We start from the raw sequence: 21,782 nt of genomic DNA on the forward strand, positions 1-21,782 counted from the left end.
TCAGAAATCAGAAACAGCTGAATTTTTTTTGCCAAATCCACATCAGCTTTTCAGGAAATCCATGTTTGTTTATTGTTCGTCTTCTGGCAACATGATTGCAGAGCTGGTTGGCTGCCAACTTGGGCATCCTGTGCGTCCGGCCTTCCCAGCATCATGTGAGCAGACATGGAGCTGGCTGAACAAAAACCACTGTAGTGTCCCTTCAGCATCAATTCAATGTTACTAGACTAATCCAAATCCCAATGAAGTGAACATGGATACATGAAAACAGGTTTTTTTGAGTGTCCTTTCTGCAGAAAATAAGCATGCAGGGACAGTCCACATGCATCCACTGTGAAATCACCACCTTCATTAAGGATATAAGCTTTATGACAACTGTCAGAGTTATGAATGTGAAGGTACTGTCTGTTCTCTTTGTGCTCAGTGAGCCAACTAACACTGGCACCTAGAGAGGACAGCCAGGGGGTGAATAAAGCAAAGATCAGTCACATTCTGATCAATTCTGTCACAGACACACTATGTTTCTTATGCATATGCAGCCTTGTGCTTCCACACAACTCTCTTGACTTTGCATAACACTTCCTTTCCTTTTCTTGTCTACCTCATGTGTAATGCAGCATGTTGCAACCTTTAAAAAAGCTCTCAAAGCCTTATTCTGAGTGCTTATGAGGTGTGCACTGTAAGCTGAGTGAAAATTAGGCTGGAGAAGTGTTCCCTTGGCTCATTTCTAGTGCACTGACCTATGATGAGGCTAAATTATGCCTAATTTTGCAGCATGGGAAACCCCACAGGAGCTCCCACAGGGGCTCCCGTGCACTGCAGCGGTCATGGGAAGGAGGTGAGCGCGGGTTTCTTACCTCAGGAGGTTGGGCAGTGGGATGGAGCCGGAGCCTGACCCCAGTATCCCCTTCTTTCCACTCAACAATTTCTCCACCAGGGCCACGTTCCCGGTCCGGGCGGCTTCCAGCAGCTCCTGCTCCTTCCCCATCCCGGACACAAGTTTGCAACGACGCGGCGATAAAAATCCAACAAATCTCCCATAAATCCTCCTCCTCTCCGACCCCCCTTTGCTTCACTGTTTGGGGTGGGAAAGCATCTGATAGAGCTCCTCACACTGCATGCTGCTGGACGGTGTAATAGGTGTTATTGATGCTGCAGTCTGGGCAGGTTTGATGTGCACTGCTCCCCTGGTGCCTTCTAACCTCGGTCCATTCACACGCTCGGCTCCGTAATCTCCCCCCGAGTGAGTCCGCTGATGTGCACTGCTCCCCGGTGTAAGCTCAGCGCAAACAAGCGCAGCAGGGAGAACCGAGAGGCTCCAGAGCGTATCTGTAACCGTAACAGTGAAGTAAATAGAAACAATGTGCTAAAAAAGATAATTAAAAACTCCCTCTGTGGACGAACACAAACTCCTGACGAGGCTGAAGCTCCAGCCGTGGGCAGGCAGGAGGTAAAAGCTCGTGTGCCTCCACAAGAAGCTCTCCAGCCCCGTTGTACTTTCCACCTCTCTCCCGTGAACCTACCGCACTGACCGGTGACAGCCTGAAACACGCTTGTAAAGCCAGACGTGATGGGAAGGTACACTTCCTGTCACACCTTTCAAAATAAAACGTTCATGTTCGGTTGTGTCAAAGCATGACTTGACTAACGGGTGAAAAGCCCAAAAGTAAATGCTTACCACCGCTCCGTTACTGTGATTCAGTGTTTTTTTTTAGGCACTTGTACTTTTTTTGAGTACATTTTGAAATCAGTATGTCTTTTAAAGTACGTTTTAACCAGTTTAACTGTACTTTATCTGCTGTTTTTGCACAGCAAAAACTGGAGTGTTAACATCTCAGGGTTGAACATTTCAGAGTTGATTTTAACTCCTTAAGATTAATTTTGACTCAATTCTGAGTGAAAAAGCCTTAAGTGTTGGAGTTCACCAGTGTTAGTTTAGATCTGTAAAGAGTAAATTGATCTAGGCTCCGCCCACAGTGATTTCAAATATGGGGGATGTTTGAGTGGCGTTTCCCATCATGCCCTTTGGCAGAGTGTTTCATTGTGTGTTTAGTTGTGTTTGTGTGTTGCCTGTTGTACAGTGATCCCTACTGTTTTGGTTTTTTGATCATGTTTCTGGTAGATTGTTGTTCTTTAACACATTTGCACCATGGGTGAAGTTATCCACTGAGGTAGAGTTCCAGCCTGCGACTTTAGCTCATCAGTCTGCATCCTTTTGCTATGAGGTTGACTCTCTGCCTTGTTTTGACATATTTTATGAAATATTAAACACTTTCAGAAGTGTGGTTTTAACACTTTTAAGTGTTTAATTCAACTCTATGTGAGTTTAAACAACACTGTAAAAAATATAATTTTCAACACCACTATGAATTGTGATTCATAAAAATTAAAAACATTGCCTGTGAAGCTTAATAGTCAAACTATGACCACACACATTATATCATACAAATCAGACATATAAATGTACTTTCTTGTATTCAATTTCTGCAGTTGCTAAAAGCTAATAAGTAGGCTAAGTTAGTGTAGGTATATTAAAGCAAACAGCTACTTAGGTAAAATACAATGAGCAAGCTTTAGTAAGCCCAAAGATATATTTCTATGACTAAAAATCCTGGAATATTTAACACTTTAAGGTTTTATTTTGAAAGGTGGGCCGTCGATGTTCCGGTGTTATTCTATCTCCCTTTATTTACAGACGTAGTGTACAGTCTGGGCGTGGATGACGATGCTACTACACCAGCAGGAGTCGATGCCTTTGTTTGTTTCTTTAAAAAGTCTCTCTCGAACCCACCAGCTGCGCCCGTTGTTGCCAAATCCTCCCATTAACTTGTACTATTAAACCTGCACATGCGCAGTTCCCCTCTCCACGCTGGATGTGTATTCTCTTCACCTTGCTACGGCTGAATGAAAGATGAAAAAAAAAAAAAAAAAGATCTCAGAGCAGAGTTGTATAGGTTATGTGAGGGAAATGAATTCAGCAAATGATTTTTAAAGGTATTTAATCTCCTTACTGACAGCCTGGGAAACAGACACATCCCCTCCCCTCCACCCCTGGTGCATGCTGGGACCTGCCTGATGGCTTCACTCTGCTGCTTAATTGGAATTTGCAGAGATGTTCAGCATTCACGTCCTAAACCTTAAGCTGTTATGTTTGACTGACTCCTGAGCTGGTAAAAACTTGCGGTTACGGATTCCAGGGATTTTTGGGGGTGTTTCCATCCATGATTATATTGCTTTATCAATACATCATTTACAATGATGTCATAGGAAATGTAAAAGTGGGACTGACTTACACCCCCACGGAGGGAGGGTCCCTGGGTAGATTGGCAGAGCGTAATTTGTTGGCTCTACTTACACACTCAGTAGCCCTTAAAGGGGGATAAAGGGGAGAGCTTTCTGGGACCCCAACAAACTGGGTCAGCAAAATCATGGTCCATCATAAATTTAAACTGTGATAACAATATTTAATTTTTGATCTGAATAATAACCGCTCTTATCAAAGCAACGAAAAAGGAATCTTATTTCTTTATACTGTAATACAAGATAGTCCTTTTCAAAATGTAAAAAACCTTTTCTTAAAAGATAATTACCTCATTGTTTTACTGAACTAAACCATTAGAGAAGTAGTGTCAGACTTCATAGCTAGGCCGTGTGAACAAACATAAGGATGCCAGAAAACAAAGTGAACAAACTGAGACAACTTTAATGGAAAATAATTAAATAGTTGTGAAATGTGACAGACAAAAGGTAAAAAGTGGCAAAAGAAGTAGGAAAAATGGACAAAAATGGCAAAAAAGTGGCAAAAATGGGTAAAAAGGTAACAAAATTGTGTTAAAACTGACAGAAGGATCAAAAGGTTGCAAAAGTGAGTGACAATTGGACAAAAAAGCTGCAAACATTGGGTTAAAGCAGGAAAAGAGGGGAAAAGCAGCAACAATGTGTTAAAAGAATAAAAGGCAAAAGTGAACAAAAAAATGGCAAAAATTTGGTTAAAGTGGGCTGCAGATGGCCTAGTGGTCTGAGTGCCCCGTTTATGCAGGTGCCACAGGTTTGAATCTAGCCTGTGGCACCATTTCCTGCATATCTCTCTCATTCCTATTTCCAGTTCTATCCACCGTCCTCTTTTGTCAGTCAAGGCATAGAAAGCACAAAAATATATCTTAAAAAAGGCAAAACGTGGCAAAATGAGTCATAATGGCAAAATGAAGAGGGAAAAATGAGTGAAAAATTACAAGCAAGTAACAAAAAATAAATTAAAGAGAGAAAAATGGGCAAATAGTGGCAAAAGTAGTTAAATAGTAGTGGCAAAAATACACAAGATATCACCAAAACAGTGGAAAAATGTGTTAAAAGTGGCCAAAAATTGGTAAAGAATGACCAAAAAACAGTGTCACAAATGGATAAAACAGACAAAAATGGGCATAAAAAGGCAAAAGTGGAAATAGTAGTGGCAAAAATGGGCAAAAAATGGCAAGAGTAGAAACAGTAGTGGCAAAAATGGGCAAGAAATGACAGAAACAGTGGAAAATGTGGCAAAAGCTGCAAAATTGGTTAAGAGAGGTGAAAAAAGGTGCAAAAGGCAGCAAAAATAGGTTAAAACTGGTTAAAAGAAGTGGCAAAATGGGGCGAAATTGGCAAAAAAAAATAGGGTTAAAACTGACAAAAAGGAAAAAAGTGGAAAAATTTGTTAAAAGTGTGTCACAAATGGATAAAAGAGGCAAAAATGTGGCAAAAATGGGCAAAAAATGACAATGGGTAAGTGGAGAATGAGACAAAGGCAATAAGAATGGGGCAATATTGGGTCAAAAGTGGCAAAAGTGGGCAAGAATTTACCAAAATAGTGGCAAAATGGGAAAAAAACAGCTAAAGCTAAAGCTGAATTTAACATTTTTAGTGCTTGCACTCTTCCCATTATGATTTCCGTTATAAAAAAAAGGCCTAAATCAGAAATCTGAAGTAGCTTAACGTTATTCAGCCATCATAAAGTTTTATCACAACACTTTAATACGATCACCACATTTGCAGCGCAGCTCTCACAGGGAAATAAAAGCAGCCGTTCGAGCCCCGCTGGGTGCTGGTGGATGCAAATTCTGGACTCTGCTGAGCCAGAACACAACCTGATGCCTTTCCCACAGTCCAGCTGTGCATTTCCCCCGCAGTCTAACTCTGCTGTACATAAATGAACGTACACTTCGCTTACATAAACAGACCTGCACTGTGACTCGGCCATCATCACAAAAACATTAGAGCTCAGTATGTAAACAGGCTTTCATGTCCACAGCAGCACAGTGCACATTTTCTCTCTCATACACGCTCACTTGAAGACTTAATGCCCGTCTCTGACTCACTGCAGTGCTCTAGCTCTGAAATGTCATGACCATTTATGTGCACAAAGTCTAAACACTCTCCTGAAGAGGTTCACTGCAGCTTATTTAAGGCTGCTCGCCCATTTTAGACACTATCATGTCTACACTTGGAGCTGAACAAACTTTATAACAGTTTAAAATTCATAAATGATGCAACAAAAAAATGAACTCTTAACCTTATAAAATACACAAAAACACTCGTTATTTTTCCTTCTGACTTTCCTGCTTCATCTTCTTATGGAGTTACAACCTCAAAGCCTGATAAAATCAAACCTGAATGCAGTTTTTGTGAAGATGACAAAGAAGTTACTGTAACTCAGATCAAGGTGCGTACAGAGATGTGGGAGGACGAACAAAGCAAATATTTGACAACAACGACTGAGTGTGTTGTACAACAACGGCAGCCTGCATGTGACTGTTTTTACTTTTTTTCAAGCTGTAGATTTCCAAGGTTTAGTGAAGTGCGGATCACCTGAGTGCAGTGAAGGCATCTCAAGGGATTGTAGTACAAAGGCATCTGGCTGGAAGGTCCAGTCACTAGTTAATCAGTATTCATGGCTATCATTACATCATAAAGAAAAAAGAACACCCCAAGCAACTCAGAAAACTCTTATTAAAGGAACTGTATAAAGGTCAGTGCGTTTTATATGGAGGGTTATGTTTCAGGCAGTCAAATGATTCTGATTTTGACTTCAGACTACCATAACCTCAAGCAAACTTAGATTTTGGTTGGCTGAGATTAATTCTTAATCTCTCTTTATCACTATCATTGAGCACAAATTAAATTTTTTTGATTTAAACTGGGAAAAAAATAAATGAGTTTGCAAAGAAATCCCATACAAATGTACAAAGACAGATGTGTATTAATTGGATACCCTTTTATTTTCATCAGTATTTCAGCAGCTTTGACAGACAAAATACAACTTATTATTACTTCTTCTTTTTCTTCCTCCACAGGGTTTGAGCGGGCGGAGTTTTCCAGAGATGGAAGGAGGAGGAGGGCTGTGATGATGGATGAAAGTCAGATTTTAAAAAATCCTATTCACTGGCAAAACTTCACATACAATCTTGTTAAAACCCTACGTTTGACATTTCAAGTCTTGGTTCTGAGAACTATTTTGTGTCATGTCTTTTACACGGAGCGGACTCTTGAAGTGAAGGTACAGACTGCATATGATGGATTGGATGAATCCACTGTTAAGTGTTGAGTGTGTGAGCAAATTCTTCAGACATAAAAACATCATTTTATCACCTTTTGTGCTGTCCTGAAGCATGATAGAAAAGTTAACATCCTCTCCCATTAAGGAACAGCAGCAGATATGTCCATGAAAAAAATTACACACGGCAGATTAGAAACACATTTATGTAATCAGGCAGCTTCAATGCGCCTTTACTTCCTCCTACACTCATTTTTTTTCTCTCACAGTTCTTTTGTATGTACAGTGCCTTAGTTTTAAAAGTGCTGCACATGTTAAGAAGCTATTTACACATAGAAAAATAAGAACAGGGATACAGACTTTATAGTGGGGCATTTTGCTGACAAAGCCGTGAAACTGACATAGAAATTTCTTATCCTCTATTTGTAATGAAATGCTTGTTCTGGCTGCAACAAACACACACATTCAACTGAAACACTGCACAAAGTTTCTGAAGAAAATATTCGTGTGTTCACATTCTTATACAATATACACTGTACACACTCTGAAGGCGACGGAGAGCATGATTCGTCGCCCCCCTCTGAATAGGAAAGCACTAAAATTACAATTAATTTCAGAGCAGTGCAAATATTCTTTTGAGACATTCATCTGAAGATACGACATTCTTATTTCTTCATATCTACAGGATTGAATGAACATTTAAGATCTGTGATTTTCCTCTATCTGGTTTTTCTTACACAACAGGAACAGTGTGGGAGGGGTATTCTGTAGGCACAACCATGGATATAGATCCTCTTTCTTCTCCACACACAAACAAACACACGTAGGCCCGCTAAATGTCACCTCTCCCTTTTTTTTTTCCCCCTCAACCATGTCGAGCCTCCCCGGTTCAAAGTGGCGCACGTAAAACAGACGACGAGCTGTGAGTCTTCACACAGACTCTGCATTGCTTTATGAAGGAATTTTTCTGAAGTTTTAAAGTGGCTCGCTCAACAAATAAGCACACAAAGGGAGCTGATTGAGAGAAAGAAACCCCCCCCCCTTTTCTCTTCACTTGTTGATGTTGCCTTTAAGCTGCTGACCCTCAAACCTCACACCGGTGAGGGCCGAGTAAGACTTGCTGGTAGCGTGAAAGAATAGATTGAAAAATCTAGCTAGTGTTGACTTTGAGATTCTTTATACGGTGCAGCAATGAGTCTTTCTCCATCTGAGCCTCAGCCAGCGCCATCTTGGCTCGGGACAGCTCCACTTTCAGACATTCGTTTTCCTCCAGCAGCATCTAAAAATATAAATAAAGGACAACAGAGACTGTGAGTGGGCTTGTTTTGGAAGCCTCAATTAAGTAAAAATAAATAAATAAAGCTTGAGAGCCTGGGGTCATGGAGACGTAGACGGCATGATACAAAAAGACATTTTAATCACTAAGAGAAATGTTCAAAGGTACATGTGTTTAGGAAGCTGGAAAACTAAAATCTAACAGTTTATGTTTGATGACAAGTTTTTAGGGGTGAACCTTGTTTGTAGTCATGGAAATGTAGCATCTACATGAGATGAGACAAAAAGTGATTTTCAATAAAATTTCCAACAGTAAACATTATCGTCCTTTACTTCAGAAAAATTACCCATCAGTTAGATCGCAGCCATCACAGTTGTTTCTTTTTCTCTAAACCCCTACTGGTGGTTAGTTTAAAAAGTCTGTTCAGGCAACATGACGTGATTACACAACAGGCTGCCATTGGCTGACAGACCCTCACAAAGGGTAAACAATATGTTAGCATTCAAGATGGCAGTATTAAATAATCATAATTAGATTAAAATGTGTTCAATATTGGGTCTACTGGTGTGGATTTAATCATTAAAGTCCTGAAAAGTCACACGAGTTCCAGGCTCACTGAAAATGCTGCCACAAGGGATTCAAAGGAATCAATAGCGCTAATGAGACGGCTAGCTTTAAGAGGAAAAACAAGTAAGAGGCAACGATTTATGGTTCAAAAGTTATTTAACTTTGATAAACGATGTCACTTCTTGTCGTGTACGACAGCGCTGGTCTGGAAGACATTTTAACGATAAAATTCAGAGAAAAACTGTCACGCAGTCACCATTCTTCGCTGCTGCAGTGGGACCTTTGGTTCTTCTTCACTGCTCTTAAAACGGTAGCCCATGCATGCAGTGCTTTCCAGCAACAAAGAAGAATTGACTTCCGATTTGTAGCACTAACATTTAGCATGGCTGAACGAAGCAAAATATAAAGTTAAACCAAAAGGGATTGCATCGGTGCAAAAACTCGTGTACGTGCCAATACCAATACCTGCAATTAAGCAGTATTGGATGTATTTCAGATACTGGTATCGGAATCCGAACAACTGTACTATTTAAGCATGTACCAACACCCTGATGGCATTTCAAACCACCCTGATTATCACAATGGAGATTTTTTGCCAGAAAGACAAACTGGATTGGGGTCATGTGCAGCTCTTTATTTATTTACAATATTACCCTAAGATGAAAACACCCACGTAGATTGTACAGAGGTTCCCTGTATGCACAAATGTTTATGAGTCAGTTTGGAGAGCTGAAGGATCCAGCGCCCCCTTTAGTCTCTGCACCAAAGCAGCCATTAGCTGCCACCAGAAAGAAGAATCTCCTTCATGTATGTTTGCAGCGCTTAAATCACACCCCTGTGTGTTTTTGTTTTACCATCCACAGTGTAATATACAAAATACTTCCACACAGCGTTTCTAGAGAGTTTCTGCATTGCTGTGTTGCTCTGCTCCCCCTCCATCAGTGTAAAAGTTACTGCATCAACTGTCTTCATTCACTGAGGTCAAGAGGGCACTCAACGGTCAAGTTACACTGAGAGCGCTCTCTGCTGGATGGAAAGGTAAACTACTTCAGGTGGCGTGGTGAGTTGATAGATTACGTATTGTGACTTTGAACAACTTATTACTAGGGATGCACAATATTAGATTTTTGCTGATGTCTGATATGCCAATATTTACAGATTCATTTTAGCCGATATATCGATACTAAATATGCTTTTCAGACAAGAAATTTCAGTCCTTTTTGGCACATTTTAAGGCTTGAGGATGACCAAGGACGCAAACTTTAGTCCTTAAAAAAACTCTTTTAAAGAATGAGGATAAATAAAGAAAAAGACTTCTACTGATATAGGTCTGTTGGTTCAGCCCAAAACTCCCCCAATTTATTAGTTTATATGGACAAAATGTACAGTTGATGTACGCTGAAATACACAGGCAAAATATTTACACAATTTCTTTTTTTTTTTCATTCTATTTATTTTATTTTTATTCAAATGAAAAAAAACTTTCTACTTCCTCAGGTTATGTTCAAATACAGCTCTGCTGTTCTGTTTTATGCACTTTTTGATGTGCTTTTTTCATGTAGCCAAATTTTAAAGGGAGACTATGAATAAAAGGTGCAGATTTTTCATCAAATTGAACTGTATTGGTTTGAAATTTGACATTACCAGCTGTTTACTGGGCACAGAAAATGTCTGGCCTTTCTTGATTTTAAAATTTGGCCTGGTTGAATTTGTAATTGAATAGCCATGCTATACGGCATGGTAAGAGGTGCCGCACAACAACACAATACGAAAAAATACCACACACTGGGAAAGCATGCCATGCCAAATGAAACAATACGATATGACATGATGCTTTGTCATGTGATATGATAGGATGCAAGGCATTTTACAGTCCTCTTTGGGGAATCTGACCTGGTCCACAAGATGTAATAAGCAATAAAGTCAAGACAATGTCATTGATGCTAAAGAGGATGATATGAGGGCTAATATTGAGGACTTGTTTCATTGCTGCTAATATTTATTTCATTAGGACTAGCCCTGCATGGCAGCACCTGTGTCTGAATGGAGTTGAAGCACTTTGCAGTACTTACTGATGTTTCCTCCTGTCTAGATTTCTGCTTGTATTGCACTTTCTCCCTGATGAATGTCGCCTTGGACAAAAGCATCTGCTAAATGACACTGAAACACTGTAAAGTCTTCCTGTTTTACATTTTTTATTCTTTCATTTATCTGCAGCCTAAACACTTCAGGTCTGTATTAATGCATAAGTACAAGAACATTATGACTCGCGTAGGTGGGGATTTAAATATCATATCTCCATGTTTAACACCTTAGACTGTAGTGACCTGTGATCAAAAGCCTAAGGAAAATGGAGGCAATCTAACCTTGACTCCTCTTGCCCTGATAGTTAGTTTAAACCCATGGGAAGATCTTTTCAGGTATTATTTTTTAGGTTATTTTGAAGAATCTCAGAAGCAAATGGAAAAAGTGCACGATGTAAAACCACTGTCAGGAGAAGGTCAGTGTGAATTAATGGAAATAAAGGCTGCATTTTTTTTTTTTTACCTTAAAGACGTTAGTTATTAAAGGAAATGTCAAATATACAAGGATTTGAGAGTCTTATGTAACTGCTAAATGTCTCGTCTGAAAATGTTATTCTGCATAAAATCATAAATATTACTCCCACTGTATAAAAAATAGAAGCCAAACACAAAGCTGGAAAAGCTTGAAAGCCCAAATTTGGCACCACATGCTAAAGATCTACGAAACAAAACGTCCTCTTGTTGAGTCGTAAATGTCCGTAGGAGGCAAACATCAGAAAAGAAAGAGCCGACTGGGTAGCTCTCTGCCTTTAAGATTGTTTTTAAAGCTGCTGTGGGTGGAATTTTGTGTATACTCCGATAAACCCACACAGCGGGCTTTTACCTTTTCTCTGCTGGATGGAGGTGGACTGCTGGGCGGGGCTTGAGTCTGTGTAGCCTTTGGTACCGTGCAGACGCCGCCCACCATCTCAGGAACGGGACTCAGAGCGCTGTCAATCAACACGCCATCTTTCTTGGACTTGTTTTCTGAAGTGTTGTCCACTGTGAGGAGAAAATAGAGAGGTTTATTTGGAGGTGTTGATGTACTGAGCGTGGATGTGAAAGCATTTAGTAGGACATGTTATATAACTGCAGTGAATCAGCGCTCTAGTGGAGGTGGAGATGTGTGGCAGATGAATAAAACGTGTTTTGCACCTCCTATAGAGAAGGAGCCGTCATCTCTTCTGTGGATGATGAGGCTGTCCACGTGCAGCGTGATTGGAGAGGGCTCTGGGTCAGATGGGTTGTCGCGAGGGCCGTCGTCCTGCAGAGGGGATGACAGATGTTGGAAGTTCATGTGAATATGTATGTGTGACAGAGAGGGAGAAAATATCCACAGCCAGGTTTCCACATCAGCTCCACAGCGGATCTACTCACGCATAAAAAAAGCCCAAGAGAGGAGCAGAACGGCCTTTCTATGTCATTAAATATTCAGTTCAAATCCAAATTCCAATTAGGCCATGGCTCAAAATATTTAACTTGGTTGTGGAAGCTGCTGCACAGCTTGGCATTGACTTATGGGGTCTATTACTGCAACACAATTGAAAAACTAGGACAAATATCATGGTGGATTTTTGTAGGTAAGCAGATCTGCTGTAATAACCTCCAGGTAAAACATAAACGCTGCTGCAGGAGTTTAAACTACACCCAGACAGCTGTGGTTGTCACCTTCAAGTTGATGTGTGTGTCCCTGACACTGATCTCCATGGGCAGCACCTGCGGCGCCGAGTCGTCCTCCAGGAAGTGGGCCAGGTTATGCATTGTGGACATCAAGAAGCTTGCCTGGTATCCATGGAGATGCAGCTGCAGGAAGCCGTTCCGCTCGGCGAGCGGGGAGTGAGCAGCGGCACAGGGCCCGCTCTCCAGGCGAGCGCGCACCTCTGGACTGTGGAGGCCCCTGACGGAGGTGGAGCTGAGCTCACAGCCAGCTGTGAGGAAGGAGGGAAGACAGTGATGGTTAGCGTTAGCTTTAGCTTTGGTGTCTTATCTGTGAAGAGCATGTAGAGACAATTTAACTGAAGACACTCCAACACCTGACATTAAAATACACCCAGAGTGAAGCAGAGCCACTGTTTACATTCTTTACAGTCCAATCAGCATCATTCTTTTCATATTTGGTGTACATTGTGAGAAGTTAAATGTAAAATACAAAATAAAACTTCTAGAGTAGCTGTGAAAACTAAGATTTTTAAACACAATCTTAAATCTCTTTGACTCCCAAGTTTGCAAAGGGTCTGAATACTTATGTCAATGTGATATTTTAGTTTTTTCTTTTTAAAACATTTGGAAAAGTTTCTGAAATCCTGTTTTCACTTTGTCCTTATGGGGTACTGAGTACAGATTAATAAGAATAAACTGAATTTAAATGACTGTAGCATCAGGCTGCAACTTAACAAAACTGAAAAATACTTTCTCAATGCTCTGTAAATGTGCTTATATTAGCAGTAATGCAATATTTTGGTCAAGTAATAAGAAATATTTTTGCAAAGATTTAAGTTTCTGCCGCTCATTTTTTTTTATACATTTATGACTTATTTGGAATTAAGAGAATTAACATAAATGGATCCACCTAACCTGCCAATCTAATTCATTTCATCTACCTCCTCCTCCTCCTCCGCCTGATCTCACAGTGACCATCATGATCTCTCAGCAGGGAGGAGTGGGTGGAGGCCAATAGTCCTCTACAGCTCCATATTGCATCATATTTGCGTGGCCAAGCACACTTGGAGCGATCCAAATGGGAATTATTCCAAATTTCTCCTCTATATATAAGATTTCACGGTACCTAAAGATGTTTTTACCTTTGTTTCACTGCACTGAGTCTTCCTAGTTCCTGTCATAGATGTAGATTTTATGTAAATTTGTTAGGAAAAAAGGGTGCATGTTAAGGTCAGGTTTAAATAAAGGTGAACACTGTAATTGGATGAAGGAAAGTCAGAGAAAGAAGAATATTAGAAAGAGAGACAGAAACAAAGCAGGGGAAGAAAAGAGAAGCGGGAAGGAATGAAGAAAAAGGTGGGCTGAAGGAGAGTCGAGATTTTGTGTGATCCCATGGGCTCTTCACTGCAGTGATGTTTAATTATTTCAAGGACTGGGGATTAGAGGGTGCGGAGGAAACTCCCACCTAAGCACCGAGAATTCAAAGAGGAGTTTTAACTATTGAATTCCCCCCCTCTCTTTTTAGGAACGAGACAAAAAGAAGCTTGGAGATGCTGAAGACGGGAGATTTTAATGTGTCCTAGAATTGAGGTTTTCATTCTTGGACGACCTCGATTTGACTCTTTATAACACAGAAAGGAAGAATTTATTTTTGTTGAAGCGAAAATGTGAGAAGGAAAAGAGATGAGCAAAAAAACAGTTAAGCCGAGGTTAAGTAGTGAGACAAACTTTTCAAAAATGTAACTGGCAAGCACATAACAGACATAAAAGATGTGAGTTGAGAGGCATGACGATGACTGCTTAAGGGTAAAAATTAGTTTGAGATGGTAGTGAGAAGTGAGAGATATCCCCTTTGAATATGAAGATGAGTGAAGAGAGAGGGTTAATACCACAAAAAGGCAGCAGAAACATCCTCGAACACACACATAAACACACTACTCTGACAGCTTTTCTTAGATGAAACGACATATCCTCTGTCAATCCTGGACGGCTAGGGCTGAGGCAGAAGAGAAAAGACGAGGGGAGAGAGAAAGGGAGAGCGGGAGAGAGGGAGGCAGCCAGCAGCAAAGGACTGAGTGCCTGTGATAAGACAGGGAGGGGAGAGGGGGAGATGGCCTAAAGAAGGAGGGAGATGAAGGTGAAGGAGGAGGGTTAAATGACACAGGATTAGTAGGAAGATGGAGGAGGAAAAAGGTGGAGGAAGAAAAGAGAGGAAGAGGAGGAGGAGTATTGCTCTTGTGAGATAGGAGGAGAGGTAGCGAGGGGTGAAGCTGGCGTTTCTCTCATTGCCTGAATCATTGGAGTGAAACTGCAAAGTCTGCTGCAGTGGAGGGACGGGGGGTGAGAGAGAGAGAGAGAAAGCAAATTAGCCAGAGTAGAAGAAGAGCGGTTCAAGGGTTAACACCAGCCTGCACAAATAGCTGCAGTTAATTTGAATCTGGCTCACACACAGCCTTAAAGTTGTGGGCCTAATGTTGCAAATAATGGGAGCACTCACTCCATTACTGTCAAATTTAACCTCTCACACACGCTGGAGAAAAAGAGACCCCCCCCCCCCCACACACACACACACACACACACTCTCTCTGCAGCTGAAAAACAAGCAGTCACACCATGCCATCACTCGCTGGATGTCTACGAGCATCTGCAGAGCATGCTTCAGAGCAAAAACCCACCCTGAAAATGAGAAACACGCTGGTAGAAAACACCGGCAGTTTGTATATGAGGACATACAGAGTTGTAAAGAGACACGCTGAGGCAGGCATGCATGTTAGGTCACAGATGGTGGATGAACATTCAGCAGTTACCTTGGCTGCTTTGAGCAGGTATTGGTACTGAACACACCATACCTGTGGGGGGAGTTACGTAGGGTAAATAAAAGGAGGAGGGGGTTGGTGTTGTGTGTTAGTGAGTGAACGTGAGTTTTGCACTTAAAATTCCAGAAATGTAACGATGAATTATTCTTATTTTCATTGTAGATTTATGTTTATTACGTTTTTATTTATATCTGTGTTAGAGCCCCAGAGCCCAACGTATTCACTTAGTTTTTTCTTATGTCCCACTAAATGTTAAAAAACCAAAAACATTAATTTTACTTTAATGTAAAGCTCCAGAATAAAGATCCCAGATTGACCGTTTAAGGGTTGCCAGCTGCTAGATTTAGATGCAAGGTGTAAACGGGGTCACAGATCACCAAGGATGGATGTAAACTTTATGAGTTTTTTCCATCTAGAATCATATAAACCAGCATTGTTTTGTCAGATTTTCAATGACAAATTTGCACCTTCATCCTGGCTGAAGTTTTAAAAGTTACCAAGGTAGGCTGACCAGTGCTCTTCATAGGACATTATACAATATATTTTGTGTACAGGGGGCACCAAATCTACACAAGTAATGTCCTGTCAACTGATTTAACCTCCTGAGACCCGGGCTTATGTCTGGACTACATTTTTTGGGATAAGTGGGACCTTGTAAGTATAAAACCTTAACCTCATCTTTGAACAGGAAGTAGCTTTCATCAAAATATGATGTCTGCATATGAGGACAATAGGCGTATCTGTCTGTACAACACAAAAAAATATTTATTTTTATCGATTGTACATCGACCAGTTGGTAGGTGGCCTTCAGTCTGACAAGTACAAACTAAGTTTCCACTAAAAGTTCAAGAGGTCCTAGAAAATGTTCTTTTTAAATTAGCAGACATTTCCAAAACATAAAAATCTTTCCCCCTAAACTTCCAAGACTCTACTTAAAGCATTCTGCTAAAATTCTTTGAACTTTAAAAAAAAAAATTCATCAAAAAAAAAAGTTCATTAATATTCCACAAATATTTTAATGAAACTTTCTGAAATAAACTAAAAATTTAAATAAATTTTCACAAAAAAACTTTCTGAAAATTTTTGATCAAATTCCCCAAAATTTCAAAGTTAATTCCACTCAAATGCTTTAATCAAATTCCCCAAAATTTACAAAAAAAAAAATCTCCAAAATTCCATGGAAAATTATGGAAAATTTCCCAAATTCTCTCAAACATTCAAATTCCCTAAAATTTCCATGAAAATTCAGGAAAATTATAAAGGAAACTAATACACTAAATTGCTAATAAATTCCTAACATTTACAAATAATTTCCTACAAGTACCTCAGAACTTCAAAGCAAATGTCACTCACAATTGCATATAAAATTACCCAAAAATCTAAATTAAAAAAACTCCTCCAAAATCCTGTAGAAAATTATGAAGCTTCTCCTATCAAATTACCCCACACAATCACACAAATTCCCCCAAATTTTCATGAAATTTCAGGAAAATTACAAAGAAAATTCCAACCCCAAATTTCCTTTAAAATTCCCCCCCAATTCCATGGAAATTTAGGAAAATTTCCATCATTATCTGAAGGTACCTCAAAATTTCAAAGCAAATTCCACTCACAATCTCTAATCCATATCCCAATAATTTACCAATAAATAACTCTAACATTCCACAGAAAATTAACATTCTCACATTCATACAAATTCCCTAAAATTTCAGAAAAAATGAAGTGTCAAGAAATTCAACTCCCGAATTTCCAATAAAATTTCAAAAAAAAATTTTTCTACTTTTTCTACTCTGTCACAGTGGTGCCTTAACAGTGGTTACTGTGCACAGCACATTAAAATGATCAATTTCACTTTACAATTTTTATTGTCTTACCCTTTTAAATGCTGATAACACTTTCCCGCTGTGTGAATCAACATCTCTGCTGGGATCAAAGTTCTGCAGATAAAACTTTTGCTGGAGTTTTCATGTCAAGATTTGCTCTAATCTGACAGCCTCAGTCTGATCAGAGTACTTCTGAACCCCTGACTGAGTGACTAGTCTGGTATTTTGTGAAGCATTATGATCACAGCTAATTGGTTACATAATGAATGGCACATAACTTTCCTGCTCCTATTAGTGTTGGAATATCTTGACATTCCAGAGTCTCTTTATTCAACAGTATTGTTTGAAAATATCACCCAGACAAACACGAGCACAGCAGAAGCTGGTTACGTAGCATCCTGATGGTTCAGGTCTGTTTGGCGACCCTGTATCACATGTCCTTCCTATCTCCTCTTCCACACATTTCCCTCTCTCTACCATCAAATAAGGCCGAATGCCAAAGATCATCAAAAATAACTCATCCAGTAATATTCCCTAGCTGTTCTGTGCTGTCGCTGCTTAACTTGTGAGCTCTAAATAAAAACAAATTCTACTTCACTTTTATCTTAAAGCTTCAGTTAAAACCAAAGAAAATGGCAGCCTACGAATGTCTATTTTGGTGAATTTGTTTTATGTAATCAACCAACTCACAATTCAAAATAGAAACGGCTTGTTCAGTGACATAGATGATTTAGAGTTTATGAAAAAAATTTAGATATTTTCTAACCAATTTTACTTTGCTGTTTTTGTTGGCTTTTTTTCTGTTCTCCTTTCTGTAAGTGAATAAAGTCGATTTTTGTTTAACTGCAGTTATATATTTATATCAATGTGTACATAAAATGTTGTTAAATAATATGCATCGTACATGTGATGTTAAATACACAGAAAAAAAACATGAATCCATTAATAAATCATATAAAAAATGAAATCAAATATGTTTTGGCACTGGTTCTCACCCAGGCTGCGGTTGCTGAGATACTGCCTGAGGCTGACATTTCCCAGCTGGCTCGGTGTCACCTGTCCCACCTCCAGAGCCACAGCCGTGCTCTCTCCCTCCGCCTCCATGGCCACACATACTGACCGCACCTTCAACACCAGCACTGACACCTAGAGGAGAATATCAGGAAAGTTGCAGCTGGAAAGATCAACTTTAATCATTTTAAATTTCTTGTCTGTTTTCTTCTGATTTTTCGTTTACAGCATTCTTATGTTTCTGCTGTCTTACTATATCCTTGGTGGGATCATCGATGCTCTGGGATGTAGCACTGACAGTGTCAGGGGACACGCCTCCCTCCTGCTCAGGACCAATCACGGCTTCAGTGGCGCTCTCTGTGGCACTTTGCTCGCTGATGGCATCCTTGAAGCCTGAGATGGACACGTCATCTGTGTCAAACATAAAGAAATACAAAGGTTACTTGAGTACTTACTTGAGGCTTATCTAGGCAGGACAAGGAGGCTCCATTCATATGGTTGCACATCCCTTCTACTTAAGAATAATGCTGCCACCTTCTGGTCAATTCAGTTAACTGCCACTACATGTGCAGTAATTATATTTTCATTGACTTTGAAAGACTGAAAAGGAATTTTCTCTCATGTATACCCCTATATGAGGAGAGAACATCTTTGTACGTTTAGACAGCACCATTTGTAGGAGAAACTATGGGGAGAAATAGAGGGAAAATAAGAGCTTCTGGGCTGGGAGTTGCCCAAGCTACCAGTGGGACAGGGTCTGTCACCGCTGTGCTTAGTGCACTAAACCAGTGCTCCAAAAACAGAAAAATTTGATGCTTTCCTTTAATAGAAAGCCTTTTTCATTTTGTGATTTGGATCAAGTTGAAGGGAATGTTTACAGCAGTCTTAGTGAACAAGTGATTCATTTCTGAAAGAGCTTCTAGTTGTCTGGAAGGTCCAGTCACTGATTAATCAGTATTCATGGCTACCATCACACCACGAAGACAAAAGAACATTTAGAGAAAAGGTTATTGAAAAGTATAAGTCAGGAGATGGATACAAAAAATTCCAAGGCATTAAATATCCCCTGGAGTTGAGTTAAATCCATCATCAAGAAATAGATCAGGCAAACTGAGTGACCACGCAAGAAGGAGATTAGTGAGAGAGGTCACCAAGACACCTATGACTACTCTGAAGGAGTCAGAAGCTTCAGCAGCTGAGATGGGAGGGACTCTGCTTACAACAACTGTTGCCCGGGTTCTTCACCAGCCAAAGCTTTATGAGAGAGTGGCAAAGAGAAATCCAGTGTTGAAGAGTACTTATTAAATCTCGATCAGAATTTGCGAAAGGGCATGTGGGAGTTTGGTGGACAACAAACACTGCACATAACCAAAAACAGACCATCCCCAATGTGAAGCATTGTGGTGGCAGCATCATGCTGGGGGGGATGCTTCTCAGCAGCCTGCCATGGAAGGCTTGTAAAGGTAGAGGGTAAAATGAATGTGGTAAAATATAGGAAAATCCCAAAAGATGATCTTATTCAGTCTGGAAGACAGCTGCAGCTTTGGAGAAAATGTATTTTCCAGGAAGACAATGACCTGAAGCATGCAGCGAAATGGTTTTAAGACAACAAGGTGAATGTTCTGGAGTGGCCAAGTCAAAGCCCAGACATCAATCCAATAGAGAATTTGTGGCTGAACTTGAAAAAGGCTGTTCACAGCTGATGCCAGTGCAACCTGACAGAGCTTGAGAAGTCTTGCAAAGAAAAACTGAGTAAAAGTGCAGTGTCCAGATGTGCACGCGTGACTCAGTGCTGTGACTGCAGCCAAAGGTACATCCACTAAATACCAACTAAAAGGGGTGAATCTGCTGGGTCTATCTGCTCCATACATAATGAACTTCATGCCACAGTTTTATTCCAGACACATCTTCACGGCCCACTACAAACAGCTTCATGACCCAATTTGGGTCTAGACCCACCAGATGAGAAACACTGGTATTTAAGGTCACATATTAGGCAAAATAAACTTTTTCAGGCTTTTCTAACAAAAATGTGCCCCTGGCCTGTCCACAATCCCCCCGAGAATCAGACCCCCCCCCCCACCCCTTCCTCCACCTTTCAGAAAATGTGTGCTAAAACAAGCCGTTCTCAGATTTCCCCCTCATGATGCCATGTGGGGAGTTAGCACCTGTGGCCCTCCTCGCTTGGAAGGAAGTTCCACCCTCCTCTCCTGTTCCCCCTCTCAGCTGGCGAGGGGGAACAGGAGAGCCACCATCAGGAGTGCCCCATCCATTTCCTGAGAGGGGCAGAGCTAGGGGTGGAGACAGACAGCTCATTAACATTTAAAGCCACAGAAACAGCTCATTTTGAGCAAGGCTGAAACAGAGGGTTTTTAAGACATACAAAAATCCAATACTGGATGGTTTTTCAGCAACAAACTTCACAGGCATGTTTTGAGGACCTCTGAGACCAACGTAAACTTGTCTTAAAAGGGTAAAATATGTGACCTTTATAGCACATGGTATTGAAAAAGGATTAAAGTATTGAAAATTCGGACAACCTTATTGGACAGTGGTTGAAAAATGGTGAAGGATGAAGCTAACGCTGGGTAAAACAGACACTAACTTGCTTTACATTGTTTAGGGACCATTTGAATTCCTCAGTTAATCAAGAAACTTATGTCATCATCATATCATTGTTTTGGAAAACACCAATCATCAAATAGTCCTTGTATCAGGATGTTAATGTAATCATGGAAAGAGTATTGGGCGTTGTTTGGTGTTATACTGTAATGTTAGCTACCCCCTACTGTAAACAGTCTGGCAGTAAACTGAACCACCTCAGCTGGATTGTTTAAGTACCATATCCCCATATTTGCCTTAGTAAAAGAATGAACTAAACTCATCCCTCTTTATTTATGTGAGACACCCACTGAAGTTTACTTCACCTCTCTCAAGCAGGCTGTAAGTGTCCCCATCCTCCATCAGGTAGCTGTCTATAGAAATGTTGTCAAGCGACTGCAGGGATGGGCTCTTCTTCATGTTCTTGTAGGACACAGAGAAGCTGGACTGGGAGCGATCCCGCATCAAACGACCACTACAACACAAACAGTTAACACGTACAGTCGAGTGAAGGAGAGATCAATCCCACACAAGGGTAATCTTTTAAAAGCTTCTCACTGTGCATGCAGTTTGATGATCTGTGATGTTAACTAACAGTTACATTGAAAAAGATGAGAAAAAGGTTTTATTCTGTATTCTCTGATGTGACAGAAGATTTATTCATATGCCAATGCTGCTGAGCTCTCAGAGAGCCGACAGTGCTTACTCGCAAAGTCATGAATTAAATATGGCGTTGTTCCTTTGTGTGATGTTTTTTAAGGTCATGTAAAATCCAAGTGTGCTAAACTCCCAAGATCCAGAAATGATCTGACGAAAATCACAGCTGACATGATCAAAACATCCCAAAAAAGACGGAGAACACAAGGCTCTAAAGGAAAAAAAGAACTGCCACAAATAAGGAGCTTTTCATCTGTAAGACCGACCAACAAGTGGACTCCAAACAAACATTAATATAAATTAGACACGGACAAAGACGAGGGAAGCATGCACACATGCACAAACATGCCCACAGGGGATTCACAGTCACACAATTCCACTGAGAATAAAAAGACCCAGCCACGCACAAACACTCATTAATACAGCGAGACACAGATCCAGTGCCTTACATGTTTGACATGGAATAAAGGGAGGTGGATCTGCTGGAGTTTGAGGAGCTGAGGAGGTCAGAAACCACAGACAAACTTCCTTTCCTTGGTAGAGAGAAAACATACACACCTCACACAGGTTAAGCACAGGTTAGGAGGTGGAAAAAGAAACAAACGATGAAAAAATGAAGCGAAAGAAGATGAGAACAAAGAAAAGAAGTGGCAACTCAAGGAGACAAACATTCATAATGTCAGACAAACACGTGTTGTTTGAGATGAATGAACACTGATAGTAACACAAACTCATGAGGGAGTGACGCACAGCTCTTGTGTTCAGGAGACAGAATCAGTCAGACCA

At 40.4% G+C, this 21,782-nt stretch overlaps 2 protein-coding genes across 5 annotated transcripts in view; both read right to left on the reverse strand.

Moving 5' to 3' along the window:
- Nucleotides 1–1,496, reverse strand: part of anks1b (ankyrin repeat and sterile alpha motif domain containing 1B) — a 360,504-nt gene extending 359,008 nt beyond the window's left edge. For both annotated transcript variants that reach the window (XM_041780709.1, XM_041780708.1), the window contains exon 1: nt 858–1,496. In XM_041780709.1, coding sequence (XP_041636643.1) covers nt 858–988 — 131 coding nt within the window. In that variant the 5' untranslated portion in view covers nt 989–1,496. The remainder of the gene's footprint in view (nt 1–857) is intronic.
- A 4,733-nt stretch (nt 1,497–6,229) lies between these two features.
- Nucleotides 6,230–21,782, reverse strand: part of uhrf1bp1l (UHRF1 binding protein 1-like) — a 54,263-nt gene continuing 38,710 nt past the window's right edge. Inside the window, exons 16-24 of one of the 3 annotated variants that reach the window (XR_005991557.1) lie at nt 20,666–20,814; nt 17,992–18,149; nt 17,723–17,873; nt 14,896–14,937; nt 12,098–12,357; nt 11,585–11,693; nt 11,274–11,431; nt 6,619–7,802; nt 6,230–6,368 (exon numbers count right to left, since the gene is read on the reverse strand). Coding sequence is in view for 2 of the 3 variants with exons in the window: in XM_041780623.1 (XP_041636557.1) it covers nt 7,674–7,802; nt 11,274–11,431; nt 11,585–11,693; nt 12,098–12,357; nt 14,896–14,937; nt 17,723–17,873; nt 17,992–18,149; nt 20,666–20,814 (1,156 nt within the window). In the remaining variant the exon portion in view is untranslated. Of the gene's footprint in view, nt 7,803–11,273; nt 11,432–11,584; nt 11,694–12,097; nt 12,358–14,895; nt 14,938–17,722; nt 17,874–17,991; nt 18,150–20,665; nt 20,815–21,782 lie in introns of all 3 variants that reach the window. The other 2 variants (XM_041780623.1, XM_041780624.1) reach the window with 2 other exon arrangements.

The sequence above is a fragment of the Cheilinus undulatus genome, linkage group 23, assembly GCF_018320785.1.
Source record: "Cheilinus undulatus linkage group 23, ASM1832078v1, whole genome shotgun sequence".
Taxonomy (NCBI): domain Eukaryota; kingdom Metazoa; phylum Chordata; class Actinopteri; order Labriformes; family Labridae; genus Cheilinus; species Cheilinus undulatus.